Source organism: Protopterus annectens, chromosome 3.part0 (genome assembly GCF_019279795.1).
Source record: "Protopterus annectens isolate FY-2018-M chromosome 3.part0, PAN1.0, whole genome shotgun sequence".
Classification (NCBI taxonomy): Eukaryota; Metazoa; Chordata; order Ceratodontiformes; family Protopteridae; genus Protopterus; species Protopterus annectens.
Window position 1 is genome coordinate 17,787,234 of NC_056731.1, and position 12,997 is coordinate 17,800,230.

Consider the following 12,997-nt stretch of genomic DNA (forward strand, 5'->3'; position numbering starts at 1 on the left):
ATATTTTTTAAACTATTTTTAACTATATTAATGCCAAGTATGTATCTTCAAAGGATTTAATTGATTAATTGTTTTTAACATGTGATGACTATATATTTTAGCAGTTTTTGAAAATGTAATGGTCTGATGAAGCTGTTTTTGAAAGCGCTTACCCTGGTGCACGCTAATAAAACCTGATGGAACGTATTTAGCTGGATTTTTTATTTCTAAGTCTGGATCTTTTGGTGCTGTGTGGTTGCCTCTTTGCTTTATATAGTGGACTGTTATTTTTTATTGCATTCGTAGGCAAAGAGGCATTTACTCCAGTGGGTACGTTCTTATATATTCGTATTATTCATTTTATTAACTGAGATTGCTGAAGAGGGGATGTAAAACCATGATATTGTTTTTATTTTCTTACTTTTAAAAATCCAAGACTACTCATTATTTTTGGAATCCCAAAATAGATTAAAATTTGCAGAATCCACCATTTAGCCCTACTGTAGCAGCTAGTGGTTTTAAAGCAGAATATGTGGCATCTATGGCTGAACAGTATTTAAATCTTAATATAAGAAAGATATAACATTTTGAAGGATTTGTTGAACTTTGCTTAAAAAAATTAAGCAGTGCGAACAGGTTGAGGGCCTACTAGTCAATCCACAGTTATTCTGAAAGACAAAGGTTAAAGTACTAACCAGGTTTTTATTAAATAAGTATGAAAACAGATCCAGGTCAAGGTAGACCTGCTGTGTAGCTGACTTGAGTTAATTCTAGACAATACTTTTTGTATTTGGAGAGGAGGCATATAAACAATTGAGGGGAGTGATCATGAGGGTTGCGATGATCCCAACATGCACTAATATATTTTTGGGAAGAACAGTGTTGAAATCTGATTGCTTAACATTTTGTAGATTTTATCTGAATTTTATTGATGGTGCTTTTATTTTCTGGGGAAAGCATCATTTGAAGAGCTTTGTGATTTTGTTACTTTTTAAAACAAGGCTACATCTTTTGTAAAATTTAAGATGAACTATGATGAAAAAGAAGCAATTTTTTTAGATTTAAATGTAAGTATTCAGTTGGGAATCTGTTTCTGAAATTATATAGAAAAGAAATTATACAAGAAGCTGTACTTGAGATTCAGTTCATAAGATTATCTAGAAAAATAGTGAATATGTTATTTTTGTTTGGAAAGCTCAGGAGATAGCACACTTTTGAGCAATGTCTTATGAGTGTTTTTTAAACTAGAGCTGCAGTGCATACTTCATTTATGGGGACTGGGCTAGATAATGCGGAGAAGAAAGATGGAGGTGAACAATTTGATTGCCTATAAAGTTTTCAAGTGACAGTGTTGCCATAAAAGCTATAATTAGAGAACATTGGAATGTTCCTAAGGGTCAGGAAGTCCTGAGTAAGTATGTGATTGCAGATTCAAGATAAAAAAGAAAAGAATATTAAAATGCTCTGAGAGTGAGGGTGGTGTACAATGATCACTTGGAAAGCCACGAACACTGAAACTTGTTTTGGCTGTAGATGATATAGATTTTGGTCCAACAGTCCTTATATTGAGAATGCATAAACAGGAAGAAATGTGGGAGCTAATGCCAGATATAATTGTGACACTACTAATATAGTGTATTTTGCCAGTGGCCAGTCTGTGACTATACTGGTTAGACCATTCGGGGGTTAAAGGACAAAAGTAGTAGAGCAAGAAAGAAAGGTGATGAAAAGTTTGCTTTGGACAAGCACAATAAAGTATGCAGACATTTTATTTTATTTTTTTTTTCCGTGTTAGAAAGGGTTACTCTGGATTTTAGAGGAGGTGAAATGGAAACAGTAATGGTTTTAAGCCTATAGATTTAAATGATGGTATTCATTTAACATTTTTTATTTAAAGTCACTTCTTTAATTGAAGAGTTTTCTGATCACATGATTTTAACTGAAAAATGTGACTTCATGTTTTTGTCTGATAATGTTCACAATTTCTTCCATTAAAAATGAAAGTGCTTGCTATTTTATTAAATTGTTTATCGTCTTACAGTTGTGTGCTTTTTTATATATATATTTGTTTGCTTTAGTTGTGATATTTTGTATTCTAGAATTCAGATCATTTCATTTCTTCCATCTCCAGACATCTTATAATATACCACAGACCAGTGTACCTCCCTCAGTGCATCATCGACACTATTGCAGGAGAAAACAGTTCTCCAGCCCATCGTTATTTTGTTTTCTTTTCAGCTTATCCATTAGCAGACATACATTGCCCACATGTTCTGCTCCTAATGAAATGTTACCACACAACAAAAATTTTAATTTTCTTCCAGGTTTAGTTCACTGACTAAAACAGTGGCTACTAATATTAAGTGAAAATACCTCTACCATTCTTATTCTGCCATACATGTTTATATTTTGAAGATCACAAAGTAAGAGATTAATTGTAGTATGGTTTTGGCCTTATGGGTTCATAATTACTTAACTGAATTCCAGTCTATTAATATATGGATTGGCATACACAATAATACTGGTCAGCTAACAAAAGTATTTTCATTTGTGCAATATATGGGAATCAAATGCTTTTAAGAGATTTCAGCGTCTTATAGCTGTGTTGAGGGGGGGGGTACATGCAGTCTATTATAGCTTTATTGCATTATTATGTTATTTCCAGAGACCCCTGAAATTAGCGAGTTGTGGCCATATTCTTCAACCAGTGATGATACTGCAATTTAAAGTTCAGGCTTTCTTTGTACAGCAGTGACCTTAATGACAGGGCAGTCTTACTGCTGGATTTATCTATTAGTTTTTGAACTAATTTCTATGTACACACACACACACACACACACACACACACACACACACACACACACACACACACACACACACACACACACACACACACACACACACACACACACACACACACACACACACACACACACACACACACACACACACACACACACACACACACACACACACACACACACACACACACACACACACACACACACACACACACACAAGAATTTAGCCCTGCATCTAATTGAAGTATGTCTGGGCTGTGCACTCGTAGCCCTGCAAGGTTATCACTGGATAAAGCACAGAGAAGACTAAGAATGAAATAGTTAAGAAGGGAAGAAAGAAAACAGAAATCCTGTAAATGTGTTTCACTTTTTACTTGTTTGGACAGAAATGATGCAATGATGCATTTCAGAACATGTATCATATACAATGAAGAGAAACAGGTATACCTTGCTTCGGTTTGCAGTTCTGTTGGGAGTTGCTGCTGGATCACTTGGTGCACTTTTACTGTTGGTTTGTGCCAGATTACCTGGGAAAAGAACACAATAAGTGATTAGCCATATATCTTATGCATGCATTCTGTGATATTGTAAGATAGGTGTGGCATAAGCCAAGTTTGTGAGACATAGAACTGCATGGAATCAGGAATACCTGACAGGACAAAATCCTCCTCCTCAAGGAAGAGTAAACCTGTCTGGTGGACATCTGCAATAAGTAAATTCTGTAATAAAAGAAAAAAAATTGCTGTCCAGGACCAAGAAGTGGAGGTGCCTAATTGGAAGCAATCTCTCCTTATCGTGAACAAGGAAGTAAGTGCACTAGTGAAATCCTCCAAAGCAAACTTTGAGTCCAAACTGGCCACAACTACTAAAGACAATCACTAGGCTTTCTTCACATATGTCCACAATTTCAAGGGAAGCACCCAGATCTGCTCAGAATTGGTGGTCAAGAACACCACATACATAAATGCCGTAGATACAGCCAACCTGCTGGCAGACAAGTTCAGTGAAAACTTCACCCCTCTGTCTCCCGTAAATCAGGACATCCCCACCACTTTCCCCCTCCCCTTACCTCTAGGGAGCAAGTCATCACTGCCCTCTCAAAGACAAAAAAATACAGCCTCCATGGGACCTGATAACATCCCAGGCTGTATCCTACATGAACTCAGGCAGGAACTTGCAGCACCATTAGGTACCCTATTCAATGAAAGCCTGAGTACCATCTTCATCCTAGCTGAGTGGAGGACAGCCACTGTCATCATTTTGCACAAAGCCGGAGCATCCACCCTTCCAGGAAAGTATAGACCCATCAGCCTAACTAGCCTGATCTGCAAGGCCATGGAGCAGATTATCATGGACTTCATTAACAAAAACATTGGCAACCTCCAAACACTTGATCCCACAGAGTTTGGTTTCATCAAGGGGAGGGCATGCCTGTTACATTTGGTTGACTTCTTTGAGACAGTGACCAAAGCCATGAATGAGGGGAGATGGTGCACACCATCTACCTTGAACTGGCCAATTCTTTTGATACTATTCCCTACTCGGGTGTAATAGATAAACTCTCTCAACTAGGCATCAATCTGTATGTTACCAGATGGGTAGCGAACTGGCTTACTGATAGAACCCACCTAGTCAAAACAGGGGGTCACCTCATGCAGTTGACCCGTAATGAGCAGTGTACCCCAGGGATCGGTCTTGGGGCCATTGTTGTTTGGGATATACTTTTCTGACGTACAGGCCAAAACCAGTGGGCTATGGCTGACCAAGTATGCAGATGACTGCAAGCTGGGTGCTGTCAGCAATTCCCCTAGTGATGTGGACATCCCCTAAGAGGGTCTCACCCAAACAAATGACTGGTGCCAGAAACATGGCCTCAAACTGAATGCCAAAAAATGCATTACCCCCTTTGGGGAGAATGACGTCCCCACAAACTGTCACATTAATAACAAGGTCCTAAGCATGCAATCAGTCATGAGGGACTTGGGCACCCAGGTTGAAAGCAAACTGACTTTTGACCACCATATTGTCTCTGTTGTACGGAATGCTTTCTACATGGCCAACGTCATTAGTAAGGGTATCTCATCCAGGGACAAGGTGGTCATAACATCCCTATATTGTTCCCTTATAAGAACCATTATTGAGTACAATGCCATTTTCGGTATATAAATCACAAAGCACATGCACCTGCTGAAGAGATCACAGAGGTTCCTCACCAGGAGAATTCAAGTCCTCAACCATCTACCCTACACAGATAGGCTAAAGGCCCTGTCCCTCTACTCAGTTTCCTACAGACTCCTCAGTGGTGACCTATGTCTGGCATACAAAGCAATCTCAGACCCCGCCTTGATGGGACTGCTGCATATCCACAGGTCAAGCTCCACTCGAATAACTCACATGAGCGACCTCAACCTTTTCTGTGACATCAATAGGACTTGTTGGCAGGACAGATTTGTGTCCCAGAGACTCCCCCTTCTGTGGAATAGGCCCCTGCTCCATGTCAAGCAGAGTACCTCATTAAACCTTTTTAATTGCAACCTGGATAACTGGATGGGGAACAGAAAATACACCCCTGGGATTCCACCTGTGTCCCTGCTGGACTGGGGCATTGGATGCTGTCTTGTCAGAACATGGGATAAATTCTTGGCTAGGCTTGTAAGGGCCTCAGGGCCAATAGCCTAATAATTTCCTATGATCTTATGATCCTATAACTAAATATTATGTATTTTTTTTCTTTGTGTTTTTGGTCCTAATCATGCTTATGAGCATGTGGATCCCTCAGTTATCCAAATGGCCATTCTGCTCTTTCTCTCTTGTTCAGTTACTTAAGCTTTGCAATTCAGTCTGTTGTCAGTCATTCTCTAAATAGGAAGAGTTTGCCTTTTTCAGTTTATTTGTTTTATTAGCTTACAATAAAGTTTAAGAGGTAGAAGCCTGACAAGTAATCATTTATAGTTTGCTTGATTTTTTTTTTTCCTGCTTCCCCTACTTATTGTCTCCTTGTGTCCAGAAGAAGCACTGCTGCAGCAAAGCAGCAAGATCTTCAATGTGTGGATGTATTCCTTCAAAGAAATGGTCTTGCTACAGTAAATACACACTGCCTGATATGACCAAGTCCTGTCCTTAGAGACCATATATGAGTTACTGCTTGTCTTCTAAAATATCGTATATAGCACTTGTTCGCCAAGATCTACCCATCTTCTCTCCCTAGGAGGAATAAACTGACATCAGATGCTCATTGCCCTCAAGCTTGGCCAGTTGTTCCATTGTCTGGGCTCCCTAGCTGACCCTTGTTCCATCATTCTTTTCCCTGGAATGAACAGATAAACTATATGCAATATATTACTGAAAGCAGCTTGATGTGTTTGTTTCTCTAACTGTGGTACATCACATAAATGTTATTAAAGTACCTTAGCATAATGCCATAACGATGAAAATTATAACCTCCACTAAAGCACCTAAAGTAAAATACAGACTCAGAGTAATGTTTTCATTCATATATTAAAACACAGATGAATAACAAAACATTTTCGTATATATAACATTTTTACAACCTGGAGTCATTATAATGTCAATTAAAAAAAAAGAAATGTATCACTTTCTGCTTATACTCCACAAACAATATTATATACTCAGAAGTTAGTGTAACATACATGTAGTGCACGGAGCTTAGTGATTATGCTTTGATATCAGGAAAAACACAAATCAGTTAAGCACTACTATAATGCGATACCCAATCTTAACAAATGTTAAGCACAACCTTCTTAACTTTTTAAGGTCAGGTCTTGTGTTAGACAATCAAATGTGCAAGGAATGACTAGAAAATAAAAGTGGAAGAATAAAAAGATTTGTTTCTGCCTGTTATCTGTGCTGTTATTGTGTCCCCGACTTGCACTTAGAAACTTAGAAAGTTGCTAGAATAACAGCACTTGTGTTAGCCTGCATTTTCTGAAGGATGCAAAATCTGAAACTCAAATGCATGTGATTATTTAGTTTCTTCAGTTCTTACTGATTTGCATACCTCTCAACCTGGAAACATCAAAAATCTGGACAAGGCCCATGAAAAATAGGTACAAATCTGTATGCTGATTAACATAAAATGTGCATACATAATTAAGTAACCCCACCAACTCCAATGGAATTGTGGGATACCAACTTTCAAATGCAAACTGAAGAACAGACAGCCAAAATATGGCACCAGAGTCCCCCTGCAGCCATTCCAACGTCCCATTACCTGGCTATTTTGCCTCATTTATTATAAACAATAATGTGCATACTACTTAAATTACTTATGATGATTATTTGGATTTTACTTTTACATTTTATAGCACAATGCACAAACACCAATAGACATCTGCTAAACAAAACAACACAGTCTCACAATGAAAACAGACAGAGTAGAACCCACAGCCTTCTGCATCAGAAGCAAATATTTAACCTGTTATGCTATTAACAATGCAAGCAGCCTCCGCATAAGCAACACAAAACTTCTCTTCCCCTGAAGCTCTCAGCTCCTTGTAAAATCCACTCGACACTCAATGGTATCTCATAACTTTGCAGCACAAGAAATATGAATAAAGCCAAGCTTTATTGGGACGGGACAAAAGCACAACAACCAGGGACACATTTTAAACATTGCTTGTATAATTTTAGAAAGTTGCTAGAATAAGATGTTGTGTTACCACCATGTGTTTCACTGCCAAGTCTAGAACCCAGGAGGACCATGTGCATTAACATCAGAGCAACATACCACTATGCCAAATCAGCAGTTTCCTAAACAAGAGGAAGACTGAAACTTAAATGGTTATTATTTAGTGAATTCAGTTCTCACTTCTCACCATAGCTTTCAACTTCTTAGCACAAAAACTTGGACAAAGCCAATAACGGGGATATACATAATTCAATTCTTACTTCTCACCATAGCTCTCAACCTCTTAGCACAAATAAACCTGGACAAAGCCAATAATGGGGGAATACAGCCCCCAAAATACTGATATTATAAACTTAGAAAATTGCTAGAATAAAAAAATGTTTGTGTTACATGTATTTTCTGAAGAATATGAAGTCTGACACACACACACACACACAAGCTCTGCATTTGAATGAATGATGGTGGACACCTCACACAGAAAACAGCTCTGCATTTGAAAGAACAACAGCTCTGTATTCGAAATAACGAATGATTGATGGTGCACAACTCTGCAGGCAGCTGCGGTCCCATAGGCACACTCCCTTCCTTGTCATAACACTGCAGCTCTAGGCTGAAATATATGCACGTTGAAGTTGCATCCTCCTGACTGACTCCTAAATATTTCATATCCCATTATTAATCTCTAATTAACAATACAGGTTTTGTCTGAAAAATTAAAATTTAATGCATCTTATGTGAAAAGAATAAGTGATTATAAAATTTAAAATTTTAACTGTAGCACTTCATAATACTTTATAAAGTTTAAACAGAATATGAGAAAGTGTTCAAAAATAGTAGCTAAACAAAGACTATAACTGGCATTTGCAAAATGTCAACAACTGTGCAAGCATGCATGAAAATATACAATTCTCTCTAGGTTTCAGCCTTTGGCCATATACTATTAAAATAAATGTGTGAGGGGTAGAATAAGGGATTATAGATTATAACAGTTTGCTCTTTTGTTAGTTTCATATTCTGAACAAATTACTGAAGGAAGGAATGTGTTAAAAAGAAATAAATTATTTCAACAGTAGATTATCTGAAGTGTCTTTTTTTCATGGTTTACCTTGTGCAACTTGACAAATAGTTGTGCCCCAATACCCCATAACTTAAATAACATACTGTCAGGACATGTATGGTTGAGGACATTCTTTAATGCTTTTATACTAGAAATGCAGCTGAAAGGAGCAGCAAATGATAGAACATACCTGCATTTTTCATTACAATTTTTACCAAAGAAACTTAACAATTTAACTCTTATTAAACTAAAGGATCATTGCTGCTCAACTAATTTAAGAATGCTGTAGTTTGATTGAACTGTGTTTTCTTTTCTTTCATTTATTGACTCCTATACAATTGCCCACATATTACTGTCCCTAGAAAGACATCTAAATGCATAATGCAGGCATCCTCTCCTTAATTTCAACTCTACTTTTCACTTCATTTTTTTGCAATGAGCAAGATCGTCCTTAAACAACACTCAGAATATCCTAGCTTTCTTGAAATGTACATTTGCAGTCCGTTCTATGCATGTAATTTTGCAGTCTGTCAGAAACAAGTAGAATTCAAAAAGTCTTAATGATCGCCATTTATAGACCACAGACAATCAAGTCCCAGACTGAAACTGATAAGAGAACTAGTTTAAAACTGTGACATGCGGCACTGTGGTGAACTAATGAGCAGATATATTTTTAACGGATAATTACACTGGAGTTTTAACAATGAGAGGTAATGGTATATAAAAATGAATTGTCATTTTCAGTCACAGCCAAGCAATACAAAAAAGAATTTCACTAGTTTTTTACATTTTCGAACTCTGCAGTTTAAAATGGGTTACTGCTGGCACACACCTCTGCAGACAGCTCCGGTCATAGGCACACACCCTTCCTTGTCATAAGTTATGAGCAGCTCACACACACGGAATGAAAACAGCTGTGCATTTTTTGTGCTCTTCCTACCTCTGCGTGCAGCTTCATCCATTCCTCCTGTCCGGTAGGCACAGGCACACACCCTTCCTTGTCATAATGACGCAACTCTCTTATGCACGTTGAACTTGCATCCTCCTGTTTCCCGCTAAGGATTTGAAAAGAGCTGAGCATGTTGAACTCTTTCAACTCAATTCTGACAGGCTGTTTCTCTGTTTCACGGAGCTGACGTCATCGCGCGTGTGATGATGTCAGCTCTAAAGCTGGGAAATAAAATTAAATTTAAAATAAAGTGCAGGGAAATCGGAAACTAAGTGGTGCCACTCAGGAATCATGGCACCCCATTGTTTAGACCCCCAAACTCGGTAAAAAATGAGTAATTCAGGACAGTTGGGAGGTATGCTGATTTGTCAGAAACCCATGGAACTTATGAGGAACAGACAAAACATATGAGGCATAAATCTGGACATTTTGTGAAATTATGGACAGTTGTGAGGCATGGCAAGGTGGATGTAAACATAACAGACTGTGTTACATTGTTTTTCAGATAACACTCACTAAATGCTTTATGGCTTTGAAAGCCAGCAAAACATTTTGCACTTTTTCCTGTAACTAGTGGTACATAGAGCAAATAAACCTCCGTGCACTACAAAGAATCATGATTGGGTCTCTGATCATAACACTTTATTATGTGTTCACGACATGAATGCCAAGATTGTTCTCTTGAGCTTCACTCTTTAGGTGAATTTCTTGGCAACCATGTCTAGAACACATAGGTTCATAGGTTCATAGGTAGGTACTAGGCTATCGGCCCTGGGGCCTATATCAGCCTAGCCAAAAAGGTTCCCTGGCTTTCGCCACCCAACAAAATTATTTTCCTGTACTTACATAGTAAGCAGGTAAAGACTGGTGACCCACTGGTCATAATCCTCTATCTTATGTACCTACCTTCTACGGTACAATAGTGTGGAATGCAGGGTGCTGCCAAACGTGATCATGCAAGCGAGTTCAATGATATCCTGTGACAATAAACTGTAAGGAATAGTAACTGTTGTACTCCTATCACTTACTTAACAATTTTCAGTGGTTATTGTTATTGTTAACTTTAAGACAACGACATTTGAATGTCTTAAAACTGATTAGTTATTTTAAGAAAGTACAGTGTTATCAATACTGCATAAAGCCTGATCCAAAAAATGTGTACAGCACAGACAAATATTAATAAAGGATTTGAATAATAGTAGGTTTATATCCAAGCTTTACAGAAAAGACAATTTTTCAAATTCTTACTAGTATTTTAATAGTAGCCATCCTTTCCATCACAAGAATAATATAATAAAGGTGCATATGGTTCGAGCTGCCCATATGACCTCTGTATATGAAAATCTTGTAGATGAGTTAAGTTATACTGAAGGGCTTTTTTGGAATGAGGCTATCCCAAAGCTTTAGTTAAAAGTTTAAAAAGAGACGTATTGGATGGACGGGGTACTAAATTTGTCCTTATTCTGGGAACTAATGAAAGGATTGTTAAGACATTGGTCCAATATAAAAACTATAATAGAAATAGAAAGAAAATACAAATATAAATTATAATAAGAAGGAAATTGAGATGGAAGAAACTAATTGGAGTAGGTCTATTACACTGAAATTTAATCAGAACATGACCGATATTCAAAAGATTGTCACAGAATATTGGGATCCTTTTCAAAAATGCCTGATAGTTTAAAGGTTTTTTCTAAACCACTTGTGTTTACTTAAACTAGGCATAATATTAAGAATCTTTTAGAAAAAGAGTCTAAAGAGAAATTAGTTATATGAACAACCATAGGAATAAAGGAATATACAAACGTTACGTGTGTCATCAATATAAACATGTAAACATATGGTGCATTGTGGGGAACTGGCACTTCCTAGCATTGGGATGACCCATAAGGGTAACAGCCATTTTAACTGCTTTTCCAAAGGGGTTGTGTACCAAGTTTATTGTTAGTTTTGTTCTTCCTACTGTGTGGGGAAGGCTGAAAAAAAAACTCTTAAAACTGGGTCTATATTACAAGAGCGGAGGCGTTTAATCGAACGCCTCTTCGCTGACACATATAGAGCGAACGCACTAAAGCGCGAATGCTCAGAACAGCGATTTCTTTCCCTGGGAAAGAAATTGCTTGGCCTTTTCTGTGTGTTTGCCCCTTTCCCCACTGTAGTGCGATCTCGGAGTTGGTATATTTAGTTAAGGGGGTGTCAGGGGTGGAGCCCCCTACATTGTAATGTTTGAAAGTGTGTGTGTTTGTGTGTTAGTACTACCGATTTCTTTCCCAGGGAAAGAAATCGGTATTCTGAGCATTTGCGCTTTAGTGTGTTCACTCTATATGTGTCGGCAAAGAGGAGTTTGATTAAAAGCCTCTTCGCTGTTGTAATATAGACCCCTTAAAACTAGTGTATACGAGCACTGTTATGAGACCAAGAAAATGGTTGAAACTAATCCTTTATATAGGCATTTTCAGAATTGTGAACATAGTTGTTTTCTTTTTTGGGTACTGGAGCAGGTTGACACTAACCCATGTGATGGGCAGAGGGAGACATTGCTTAAATATCGTGAATTATTCTGGCAGTTACATCTGAAAGTGGGTGTTCCACTGGGTCTTAATGGTCAATTAACTCTTGGTCCAGTTTTGAAAATGAGAGCTGCCAAGTTGTGATTTTATGATTATATTATTCTGTGATAATATTAAATTCCATGTATTAGCAAATATTATTTTATATTCTAATTGTGTAATATTTATTGCCAAATGTAATACCCCACCACCTCTGGGCCAGTAATAATGGAGCCTCAATCCTCACCACTGGCACCATTGGGGCATGTTCACAGGGAAAATAACAGGTACACACACAGTATCTCCAGATGCAGCTCTCAGCATCAAGGATGATCAAGTACAATTTCCCTTAAGACCACACAGGGAACACATCCGGGGGCTGGTTCCTCTGTCTTTCTCCAGATCCCCAATAAGACTCTCCACTGGCACAGGTATAGACTTTAGTCCATATCTAGGGTTCCAAGCCAAGTCCTCCAACACTCTCTCTGTCCAACCAGTGCTCTGTGTCAGCACCCAAGTAGCTGATGCACATCCTGCAAACTTTCCTGCAGATTGGTTATACATCACCATTTTTATCCTATCTCCTCCTATTCTGTTAGTAACTGAGCCTCATCTTCCTCTACATTTCTCTGTTTTATACAGATTTTCATAAAATGTCCAAGATATCTCTAATAATTCTACAGGATTTCTGGTTATTTTCCTTTTTGTAGTCTCCCTAGGCCTGGCAGCAACCATTTCTACTTTCTGTTGCCTGAGCCATTATGCTAAATGCATTTGTGCTCTGGAGTTATTATAAAAAAAAAACAGTTGCTTAAAAGCAATTGTTCTAAACTCATGCATAGTATACAGGTACTCTCTTATTTTCTGTTTAACACTCTGCAGTTGCACCTCTTCTTGTTCTGTGAGATTCCCCTTATTCTGTATTATTTTACCATTTGTCAGTCCCTCTAAATAATTCTTGTTACTTCTTAACCATCTCTTTTTCTTTTATTTCCACCCTACTTTTAAACCCTA

General features: G+C 37.8%; 1 protein-coding gene across 1 annotated transcript in view; it reads right to left on the reverse strand.

Annotated features, from left to right (window-relative positions):
* The window catches only part of MYO3A (myosin IIIA), a 2,697,794-nt gene that overhangs the window by 511,542 nt on the left and 2,173,255 nt on the right, over nt 1–12,997 (reverse strand). Inside the window, exon 23 of the mRNA XM_044064554.1 lies at nt 3,228–3,307. Coding sequence (XP_043920489.1) covers nt 3,228–3,307 — 80 coding nt within the window. The remainder of the gene's footprint in view (nt 1–3,227; nt 3,308–12,997) is intronic.